This window comes from Amphiura filiformis, chromosome 1 (assembly GCF_039555335.1).
Source record: "Amphiura filiformis chromosome 1, Afil_fr2py, whole genome shotgun sequence".
Taxonomy (NCBI): Eukaryota; Metazoa; Echinodermata; class Ophiuroidea; order Amphilepidida; family Amphiuridae; genus Amphiura; species Amphiura filiformis.
In genome coordinates this window covers 38,255,834-38,267,627 of record NC_092628.1, presented here as the reverse complement: position 1 = coordinate 38,267,627, position 11,794 = coordinate 38,255,834, and the positions used below count along the sequence as shown (strand labels likewise).

At 34.1% G+C, this 11,794-nt stretch overlaps 1 protein-coding gene and 4 non-coding genes across 5 annotated transcripts; 3 read left to right on the top strand and 2 right to left on the bottom strand.

Annotated features, from left to right (window-relative positions):
* The first annotated feature begins 1,815 nt into the window (after positions 1 to 1,815).
* On the top strand, positions 1,816 to 1,887 carry Trnad-guc (transfer RNA aspartic acid (anticodon GUC)). Its single transcript has one exon. It is a non-coding gene; the product is annotated as a tRNA-Asp (tRNA).
* Positions 1,888 to 2,597: 710 nt separating this feature from the next.
* Trnai-aau (transfer RNA isoleucine (anticodon AAU)) lies at positions 2,598 to 2,671 on the bottom strand. Its single transcript has one exon. It is a non-coding gene; the product is annotated as a tRNA-Ile (tRNA).
* Positions 2,672 to 5,144: 2,473 nt separating this feature from the next.
* Trnad-guc (transfer RNA aspartic acid (anticodon GUC)) lies at positions 5,145 to 5,216 on the top strand. The gene has a single exon. It is a non-coding gene; the product is annotated as a tRNA-Asp (tRNA).
* A 707-nt stretch (positions 5,217 to 5,923) lies between these two features.
* On the bottom strand, positions 5,924 to 5,997 carry Trnai-aau (transfer RNA isoleucine (anticodon AAU)). The gene has a single exon. It is a non-coding gene; the product is annotated as a tRNA-Ile (tRNA).
* Positions 5,998 to 8,123: 2,126 nt separating this feature from the next.
* LOC140158900 (beta-1,3-galactosyltransferase 1-like) lies at positions 8,124 to 9,969 on the top strand. Its single transcript, XM_072182172.1, has one exon. It carries the CDS (start codon positions 8,124 to 8,126, stop codon positions 9,597 to 9,599), a length of 1,476 nt encoding a protein of 491 aa, XP_072038273.1. The 3' UTR covers positions 9,600 to 9,969.
* Positions 9,970 to 11,794: the final 1,825 nt, after the last annotated feature.

Genomic DNA, 11,794 nt, shown 5'->3' with positions numbered 1-11,794 from the left:
AAAACCAAATGAGGGATTCAGAGAGTCTTGTTTACATCTCTCCATCGGCGATGTCACTGGCTGATGATGGAGGTCGCCATCTTGGAACAGACTCACCTTCAGTGTGTGGTCCACTCAACAAAAACAAGGCACGAAAAATCCTTAAATTCCACTCAGATTTGAGTCAAAAACAGATCCAGTACAATCTTGAAAGTTACAACGATGACCAAGTAACAAAGATGCCGCAAAATAATGATCAGGTTTCAAAGAAAACAACAATTTTCGGCAGAAAATGTGGAGCACGACGTTCACTGTGCACCGGATGTAGTAGCATTTATTTTTGCCTGTTTTAAAATAGCTTCAAATATAACGGTTTTGGCCTTAATCATGTTTGTAACTCCAAAACCAAAAGACCTGTAATTGTAATTACACGTAACAGAAATACTTTGCACGGCCCATGTGTGCGATTTTTCTGCATGAGCATGATGAGTTGGCCGTGTTTTTACCACGCGAAAAATAAACCGTACTAGGCCATATTAATATTAAAAAAAAAACCGTTTGTCTCAAAGCCCTTCCTAAGTTAACTTAATGATTTTACCCGTGGGACGAGCTTTTTGACAAGTATACACTCTATTAATTCGCTGAATAAAGAATCTTTAAAGAATCTTAAATTTTCTTAATTGTGCGTTGCTTACATGGTTCCCTTCTAATATAAGTTTAAAAGCTTAAACCTTGGCCACTGTTTAAAGGGTTAAGCAATAGTTGTTTAACCCTTCAACTCAAAACGGATAAGCTTTAAACCACAATAGTTTTACCCTTAAACAGTAGCACGAGTTAATAGTTTTATTCCGTAACAGTTTAAACGGTTTAATCCATTATGGTTTAAATAAGTTTAATGGACATTGCATGGACTCGACCATTGCCCGAAATATGGAACATAATATTTATGTATAACTATAGTTCAAATCATGCTAATGCCCCAGCAAACATAGCAAACACAAAACGTTTTCGACACCATTCGCAAAAGGTTAGAAAAGGTTGCCAGAAAACGTTTAAATGTCGGGTTATAATAAGGACATATAAATGGTATAAAACGTTTTCATAACATTCAAAAACATCTGTTGATAACCTACTGGAAATATTCTAACATAAAGTTATTTTGTTAAATTAAAAAAAAAAATTTACACTTAGATTTTTAAAGGTTTTTTTAAACATTATTTTGTCAATGTTAAAATGTTATTTTGTTAAACAAAATTTTAAGCATAAAATGTTTGCAAAAATAGTTTACAATAACATTTTAAAAACATTTAAAAAACTTTATTGTAGTTTGTTTTCATGCAAAACGTTTTAAAACGTTTCCATTGCCTTTGTATAACTCGACATTTAATTTTAATAAAACTTTTTTATCTAAACCCAAACCCAAAATATAACATGTTTAAAACGTTTTAAAAACATATATGTGTTTGCGGGGGAGCACTCCAAGAACTCTTAACCTTCATCTGTCCCCTGCCAACAAAGAGCAAAATTTGCACTCACAAGATAGGGGTCCTATATTTCCTAAAACCTACGTAAAGACTTGGTCAAAAAAATTGCTTGCTCCCCCCCTTTCAGCTCGCCAAAAATGTCATGCCTCCCCAATTTTACACTCCCCCAGGGTTCATAATTATTATTGCACAGCCCCTAAAATATTCACACAATTTAAACAGAAAGTCAGTATTTTCTCTTTTGTCAACAAAAGAGAAAATAAAACAAAAATCAAAGAAGCAAAAAAGATTAACTTGTCTATTACAATACTAGTTATATCACTAGTTTTGTAGGAAAGTTTCATCACGTCAATCCTCGATAGTATAGTGGTGAGTATCCCCGCCTGTCACGCGGGAGACCGGGGTTCAATTCCCCGTCGGGGAGGCGATTACTTTTGGGCAGAATCGTAAATGGAGAAATAGCCAAAAATATGTCCGGGTGATTTTTTCACAATTTGGGTTTGTTGCGAATTTGTGATGTTATGAAAGTTTAAAATATTGTCTGAGAGTTTCAGACCGGAATATAACTGGCATCGTGTATTTTTTGAGACATTTTTCAAGGTAATTCCTACTCTCAACATTGTCAATAATATTTTTAATGCTCTGCATGCTAGCCATGCGCTTCAATGGAAAAAGTTCAAGTTTTGAAATATTTTTTCAAAATATCAAGAACTATCTTAAGAACTATTGAATCAATACTAGGCTTGTTTGTACTCATTTTAATGCATTTTTCATGCTGATTCCAAATATGATCATGAAAATTTACATTTCTGACATTTTTGAATTTTTGAATTTTTTTTAACTTGTCGTCTGCAGTCGACACCCGCGTGAAGAGAGTTAAAGGCCAATATCTCAATTTTCAATTTTATAACACTGTAACTTGCAAACTCATATCATCGCTTAGGAATGTCCAATTTCATTGGGGAAAACAGCGTTGTGGAGCAAAATGTCTCTATATTTAAGATATGTAAGAACCTCCAAATTGATAACCCGCCCAAAAGTGTCTCCTTTTGACATGACACGTCACATATAAACAAACAGAAAAAGACAAGATAAAATGAAAAATAAAAATACACAAAATTTTAATTTACCATCTGGCCAGTATGGGGATCGAACCCACGACATTCGCGTTATTAGCACGACGCTCTAACCAACTGAGCTAACCGGCCATGTGATAGCTCATTGATGCAATTAGTGTACCATAACCTATAAAAGAACCTTTGTTAAATCAAAACTTCCCCTTTTCCCCAAGGAAAATGATAAAAGGATGTGTCCAGATTTTAAAACTGCCTTAAAAATGTTAATCTGTTACCAAAATGGACATGAAGGGTCAATTTCAGGTGTTTGGTTAAAATATAAATATTGACACAATTTAAAAGAGAAAGTCCACATTTTCTCTTTTGTCAGCAAAAAACAAACACCCGAAATAGAGGTTATCCATTTCACTCATGTGTGACTTCTAACAATTACACGTAACAGAAATACTTTGCACGGCCCATGTGTGCGATTTTTCTGCATGAGCATGATGAGTTGGCCGTGTTTTTACCACACGCGAAAAATAAACCGTATTAGGCCATATTAATATATTTTTTAAAACCGTTTGTCTCAAAGCCCTTCCGTAAGTTAACTTAATGCTTTTACCTGTGGGACGAGCTTTTGACAAGTATACTCTATTAATTCGCTGAATAAAGAATCTTTAAACAATCTTAAATTTTCTTAATATTTATTGTGCGTTGCTTATTTGTGCGATTTTTCTGCATGAGCATGATGAGTTGGCCGTGTTTTTACCACACGCGAAAAATAAACCGTACTAGTAATAAACCGTATTAAAAAAAACCCGTTTGTCTCAAAGCCCTTCCTAAGTTAACTTAATGCTTTTACCTGTGGGACGAGCTTTTGACAAGTATACTCTATTAATTCGCTGAATATAGAATCTTTAAACAATCTTAAATTGTCTTAATTGTGCGTTGCTTACATGGCTTCCTTCTAATATAAGTTTAAAAGCTTAAACCTTGGCCACTGTTTAAAGGGTTAAGCAATAGTTGTTTAACCCTTCAACTCAAAACGGATAAGCTTTAAACCACAATAGTTTTACCCTTAAACAGTAGCACGAGTTAATAGTTTTATTCCGTAACAGTTTAAACGGTTTAATCCATTATGGTTTAAATAAGTTTAATGGACATTGCATGGACTCGACCATTGCCCGAAATATGGAACATAACTATGTTCAAATCATGTATAACTATCAAGTTCAAATCATGCTAATGCCCCAGCAAACATATCAAACACAAAACGTTTTCGACACCATTCGCAAAAGGTTAGAAAAGGTTGCCAGAAAACGTTTAATGTGGGGTTTCAAAAGGACATATAAATGGTATAAAACGTGTTCATAACATTCAAAAACATCTGTTGATAACCTACTGGAAATATTCTAACATAAAGTTATTTTGTTAAATTAAAAAAATATTTTAAAACTTATTTTGTTAATGATATAATGTTATTTAGCATAAAATGTTTGCAAAAATAGTTTACAATAACATTTAAAAAATATTTTTAAAATATTGTTGTAGTTTGTTTTCATGCAAAATGTTTTAAAACGTTTCCATTACCTTTGTATAACTCGACATTTAATGTTATTAAAACGTTTTTATCTAAACCCAAACCCAAAATATAACATGTTTAAAACGTTTTAAAAACATGTATTGGCTGGGGAGCACTCCAAGATCTGAGCCTTCAGCTAACTCTTAACCTTCATCTCTCTCGGCCCTGCCAACAAAGAGCAAAATTTGCACTCACAAGATAAGGGTCCTATACTTCCTAAAACCTACGTAAAGACTTGGTCGATAAAATAATGCTTATGAATGTGAAAAGTTAAACAAAGTACAACCCAGTAAATTAAAGCAAACAGAATCTAAGTTACAGCAAACAAAGAAACACGAAATGCGGAGTATAGCAAAAAGCAAACAGACCCGCTGATTGCATGCTAAGAGAAAGTGAATTGTTTGCTGTTGCTCATGGGTATGTTGTGAGGTACATACGAGGCGAGTAGTATAAACAAAATTTTAAGCATAAAATGTTTGCAAAAATAGTTTACAATAACATTTTAAAAACATTTAAAAAACTTTATTGTAGTTTGTTTTCATGCAAAACGTTTTAAAACGTTTCCATTGCCTTTGTATAACTCGACATTTAATTTTAATAAAACTTTTTTATCTAAACCCAAACCCAAAATATAACATGTTTAAAACGTTTTAAAACACTATATGTGTTTGCGGGGGAGCACTCCAAGAACTCTTAACCTTCATCTGTCCCCTGCCAACAAAGAGCAAAATTTGCACTCACAAGATAGGGGTCCTATATTTCCTAAAACCTACGTAAAGACTTGGTCAAAAAAATTGCTTGCTCCCCCCCTTTCAGCTCGCCAAAAATGTCATGCCTCCCCAATTTTACACTCCCCCAGGGTTCATAATTATTATTGCACAGCCCCTAAAATATTCACACAATTTAAACAGAAAGTCAGTATTTTCTCTTTTGTCAACAAAAGAGAAAATAAAACAAAAATCAAAGAAGCAAAAAAGATTAACTTGTCTATTACAATACTAGTTATATCACTAGTTTTGTAGGAAAGTTTCATCACGTCAATCCTCGATAGTATAGTGGTGAGTATCCCCGCCTGTCACGCGGGAGACCGGGGTTCAATTCCCCGTCGGGGAGGCGATTACTTTTGGGCAGAATCGTAAATGGAGAAATAGCCAAAAATATGTCCGGGTGATTTTTTCACAATTTGGGTTTGTTGCGAATTTGTGATGTTATGAAAGTTTAAAATATTGTCTGAGAGTTTCAGACCGGAATATAACTGGCATCGTGTATTTTTGAGACATTTTTCAAGGTAATTCCTACTCTCAACATTGTCAATAATATTTTTAATGCTCTGCATGCTAGCCATGCGCTTCAATGGAAAAAGTTCAAGTTTTGAAATATTTTTCAAAATATCAAGAACTATCTTAAGAACTATTGAATCAATACTAGGCTTGTTTGTACTCATTTTAATGCATTTTTCATGCTGATTCCAAATATGATCATGAAAATTTACATTTCTGACATTTTTGAATTTTTGAATTTTTTTTAACTTGTCGTCTGCAGTCGACACCCGCGTGAAGAGAGTTAAAGGCCAATATCTCAATTTTCAATTTTATAACACTGTAACTTGCAAACTCATATCATCGCTTAGGAATGTCCAATTTCATTGGGGAAAACAGCGTTGTGGAGCAAAATGTCTCTATATTTAAGATATGTAAGAACCTCCAAATTGATAACCCGCCCAAAAGTGTCTCCTTTTGACATGACACGTCACATATAAACAAACAGAAAAAGACAAGATAAAATGAAAATAAAAATACACAAAATTTTAATTTACCATCTGGCCAGTATGGGGATCGAACCCACGACATTCGCGTTATTAGCACGACGCTCTAACCAACTGAGCTAACCGGCCATGTGATAGCTCATTGATGCAATTAGTGTACCATAACCTATAAAAGAACCTTTGTTAAATCAAAACTTCCCCTTTTCCCCAAGGAAAATGATAAAAGGATGTGTCCAGATTTTAAAACTGCCTTAAAAATGTTAATCTGTTACCAAAATGGACATGAAGGGTCAATTTCAGGTGTTTGGTTAAAATATAAATATTGACACAATTTAAAAGAGAAAGTCCACATTTTCTCTTTTGTCAGCAAAAAAAACAAACACCCGAAATAGAGGTTATCCATTTCACTCATGTGTGACTTCTAACAATTACACGTAACAGAAATACTTTGCACGGCCCATGTGTGCGATTTTTCTGCATGAGCATGATGAGTTGGCCGTGTTTTTACCACACGCGAAAAATAAACCGTATTAGGCCATATTAATATATTTTTTTTAAAACCGTTTGTCTCAAAGCCCTTCCGTAAGTTAACTTAATGCTTTTACCTGTGGGACGAGCTTTTTGACAAGTATACTCTATTAATTCGCTGAATAAAGAATCTTTAAACAATCTTAAATTTTCTTAATATTTATTGTGCGTTGCTTATTTGTGCGATTTTTCTGCATGAGCATGATGAGTTGGCCGTGTTTTTACCACACGCGAAAAATAAACCGTACTAGTAATAAACCGTATTAAAAAAAACCCGTTTGTCTCAAAGCCCTTCCTAAGTTAACTTAATGCTTTTACCTGTGGGACGAGCTTTTTGACAAGTATACTCTATTAATTCGCTGAATATAGAATCTTTAAACAATCTTAAATTGTCTTAATTGTGCGTTGCTTACATGGCTTCCTTCTAATATAAGTTTAAAAGCTTAAACCTTGGCCACTGTTTAAAGGGTTAAGCAATAGTTGTTTAACCCTTCAACTCAAAACGGATAAGCTTTAAACCACAATAGTTTTACCCTTAAACAGTAGCACGAGTTAATAGTTTTATTCCGTAACAGTTTAAACGGTTTAATCCATTATGGTTTAAATAAGTTTAATGGACATTGCATGGACTCGACCATTGCCCGAAATATGGAACATAACTATGTTCAAATCATGTATAACTATCAAGTTCAAATCATGCTAATGCCCCGTCAAACATATCAAACACAAAACGTTTTCGACACCATTCGCAAAAGGTTAGAAAAGGTTGCCAGAAAACGTTTAATGTGGGGTTTCAAAAGGACATATAAATGGTATAAAACGTGTTCATAACATTCAAAAACATCTGTTGATAACCTACTGGAAATATTCTAACATAAAGTTATTTTGTTAAATTAAAAAAAAATATTTTAAAACTTATTTTGTTAATGATATAATGTTATTTAGCATAAAATGTTTGCAAAAATAGTTTACAATAACATTTAAAAAATATTTTTAAAATATTGTTGTAGTTTGTTTTCATGCAAAATGTTTTAAAACGTTTCCATTACCTTTGTATAACTCGACATTTAATGTGAGTAAAACGTTTTTATCTAAACCCAAACCCAAAATATAACATGTTTAAAACGTTTTAAAAACATGTATTGGCTGGGGAGCACTCCAAGATCTGAGCCTTCAGCTAACTCTTAACCTTCATCTCTCTCGGCCCTGCCAACAAAGAGCAAAATTTGCACTCACAAGATAAGGGTCCTATACTTCCTAAAACCTACGTAAAGACTTGGTCGATAAAATAATGCTTATGAATGTGAAAAGTTAAACAAAGTACAACCCAGTAAATTAAAGCAAACAGAATCTAAGTTACAGCAAACAAAGAAACACGAAATGCGGAGTATAGCAAAAAGCAAACAGACCCGCTGATTGCATGCTAAGAGAAAGTGAATTGTTTGCTGTTGCTCATGGGTATGTTGTGAGGTACATACGAGGCGAGTAGTATAATACAATTAATAGTATTGTTGCTATAATATTTTACCATGAAAAATCATTTATGTTGATTTCACGAAGATGTACTTCATGATGTTTGTTTTACCACATTGAAGAAACAATATTTTAACCAGCGCCACATCGAGTAGTTCTTCAAATTTTGCCACAGTATTAAGCATTGTGTACCATATTCCACAAAGCTAGTTCACATAACAGACGAAGCTAAGCAAAGTTGAACAGAAAACAAAATGGCTGCTAAAGTTCGTCTTATCTTCTTTGGGATATCTGCATATTGTGGATTGATTTGGACTGTACTTTTTGTTCTATACGCCGAGTCTTTAACTAAATTAATGTGTGGCTACAGTTGTGATAATCCGGCGTTACTCACCAAGGAGGAGGAGAGAACATTAATATCATCTAACGTCATTGAGTATGTTGAGAAGAATGAGTTCAATTTCAAGAATAAACGGGAATATAGACGTAATGAAGCACTTTCTGATCCTGGTGATGAACCGAAAATGCTTGAGTTAAAAGGTGTTCGTGATTCAAACTTTGTGGACGCTGATAAAGGTACGCAACGGGACGTAGGATATGATGTTCGTGGAGATAAAGTTATTGCTCCAAGAATGATACAGAATGACAATATGGAAAAGAAACCACCACCTGTACCTGCGGTACCTGCTGTACCTGATGCAAACGAAACGAAACTGTTATCGGGCAAAGTTATACCAAAACGAAGTCCTGATTTTGAGAGACTTGCTGAAACGCAAAGGAAAGTAGCATATAACGAAAGGTTTGTTCACAACAACATTTTCATCAATGAATCTGTGACAAACGACAATTCATTTAAGTATATTAAGTCGAATGCCGATTTGTGTAAAAGAAGAAATCTCAAAGACGACGTATTTCTTCTACTTTTGATATTATCAGCACCAAATGAAATAAGACGACGAATCTCTATTCGTAAAACATGGGCCAATGTTACGTATGTAGCAGGAAAACGAGTTGAAACAATATTTCTACTAGGAAACAGTATTGATGATTCAAATGACAAAATAGTGGCTAAAGAAAACGAACTGTTCCGTGATATTTGCTGGAAGGATTTTGTCGACAGATATCAAAATCTAACTTTAAAGACAATAACGGGATTCACGTGGGTCGATTCGTTTTGCCAGGAGAGTAAATATGTGCTAAAAATAGACAGTGATACTGTGCCGAACTTACGCAATATTGTAGAATATTTAAAGACTTCGCGGAATGAAAACTTCTTCTTTGAAGGCAAGTTATTTCAGGACAAGATACCGGTTAGAGATACTTCGGACGATTTGACTAAAAAATGGTACGTCCCAGAAACGCTGTACCCGTTTCCGACGTATCCTCCGTATCTAAATGGTCCCAGCTATTTGCTCTCGAGATTTCTCATTAGACCGTTATTATCTGTATCAATACACATACCTTATATCCCTATTGAAGATGTGTACGTTGGAATGCTCATGAAGACCATTGGAATAAACCCAATTTCCAATCAACGCTTCACGCAACGTTATATGTTCTTAGATCACCCAAATGCAACTTTGGAATACGAATCCTTCTGTTTATTCTCTAATGTATTTACTGTATATAGTTTTGATCCACCTGAATCGTTGTATACATTTTGGTCTAAGTGGAACTATTTTGATAGTCGCAATTGCTCTGGTATTACGTCACAAGTATCATATCAATGATGAAATGTGTGGTTAAGCCAACGAGGTAGAACCAAAGAGTACTGACTCCGATCCGCCATATTTCTAACGCTCAAGCTTAGAGACGCAAATTTCGTTTGATTCCGGACTTCTGCCCAGATATAGGCCTACACCATTTGCCATCACAGCCACGAATATGGCGGATACCATAGCGTTTAAATACATGCGGTAATTTTAATTGAGTCGTTACTCTTTGGGTCTAGCCTCCTTGGGTAAACTGATCATTTACCCAGCAAACACAAAGCATTATTCGCAAAAGGTTAGAAAAGGTTGCCAAATAATGTCTAATTGTCTGGTTATATAAATGGTATAAAACGTTTTCATAACATTCAACAACGTTTGTTAATTAATAAGGCAAATATTCTAAAATATAATGTTATAAAAGTGTTGACAAAATATTTGACAAAAAATTGTTTGCAAACAATATATTACAATATCATATTTTTAAAACATTTGAAAAATATGTTTGCAGTGTGTTTTCAAACAAAACGTTTTAATACGTTTTCATGACCTTTATATAACCCGACATTTAAGGTTGTTAAAACGTATTTCCAAGACAACAAATCCAAAATATAACTTGTTAAAAACGTTTTGTGTTTGCTTGGTTGCTGAGTGATAGACAGTAAATGATAACCGAAATAAATGAATAATGATCCTTTTTTTTTTTTTCAATTAAAGGGTTAGGACGCACCAGTTTAGGGTTATAGTGTTATTACTAGGATGAGTAGTGAGTATTTTTTTTTAAATTTTCGAACCGCTTTAGAATATGTTTAATTCAACTGTGATTGTGTTCACGACGTTCCGTGTGTTTGAGGGTTACATAATTGTATGTATATTGAAGATTTACCTCATTTTACTTTGTGCTGCATAATGAAGGTATTTCTACTCGTGCTGAGCGTGCTGATAACACATCTGAAATAAATAAATAAATAGAAGCAAGGGTAATTGATTTAGGGAAACATTAATGCCAAAATAATTGTTTTGGTATATTTTTCTAAATTTCCTTTTCGTTCTCAGGCATTGGTCACACAGGCTATACCAGAAATTAATACCTCCCCCATAAAGAAGACATGTAAATTTTTATCATAAATTTGTGGGAATTCAAAGGCCAAAATTTAGGAATTCCCGTTTTGAAAAAAAAAATGCTTAGGAATTCACAGTGTCCTAAAAGAACACAGGGAAATGTTCGCCAAAATTTTCAGGAATTCCCATGCATTAAAAAGGGATATTTGTTCTTGGGAATTCCTATGTTTTCTTTAAGGTGTCATAATGCTGCCCTTTTTTAGAAGTCCCGCTGCCAGAAAAAATAAAGAAGACGTGTAAATTTTTACCATCAATTTTGGGAATTCCCAAATAATGATCAAAAAATAATAATGATCTAAAAATCAATAAAGAAGACAGACAAACTGTTCCAAAATGACCATCTTTTTTGTTGGGGGGGGAATTCCCAGAGCAAAAATAGGTGAAATTTGAATCACATGTCTTCTCAGGGAGAGTTCCTTTCATTTCTGGAATATCGCAATGGTCCATACACTTGAATGGTAAAGCTTCAAAGAGTCTGAGTAAAATGTATTCACTAGAACACAAATTTGAATGAATACTTTTGGAAAAGGGCTAATGTTTATGCTTCCCATTCGACCGATTTTGAAATTCTGTCGGTACTTTTTTCTTAACATGCAGAGCTTGAAACTTAAATCTTCAAGTTAAGAAAACTTAAATCTTCAAGTTAAGATTTTTACCATTGAAATAGCAATTTTATTTCGGCAATAAATTTCCAACATTTTGCTTGCTTAAGGGCTCCTCTCAAATATTTTGTAAGAGTTTGTTTGTTTTGTGACTAGAAGAGTAGCTCTGGTCGGCAAATACAGCCGTGTCAGCGACTGCATGGTTGACTAAACTGGCATTGTTCTGCATGGATTTATGACGTCATTCTAAAAAACCCGGTTAATACGGTTTTGGAAATGCTTGGTAACTGCTCTCAACTTGAGACGAGACACACTAAGAGGGAGACACCACATTTTGTAATTGCTAAGAAAAGAGAGGGCGAACTATGCCATAGATATATGTGTGTGTTTGTTTATTTATAATGTATGTGTAGTGGATTGCTATAAAATATCAGACGTGTTTTAACATGCGGTTGGAAAGTTTTATTATTCTGAAATTAGGAAGAAGCTCTA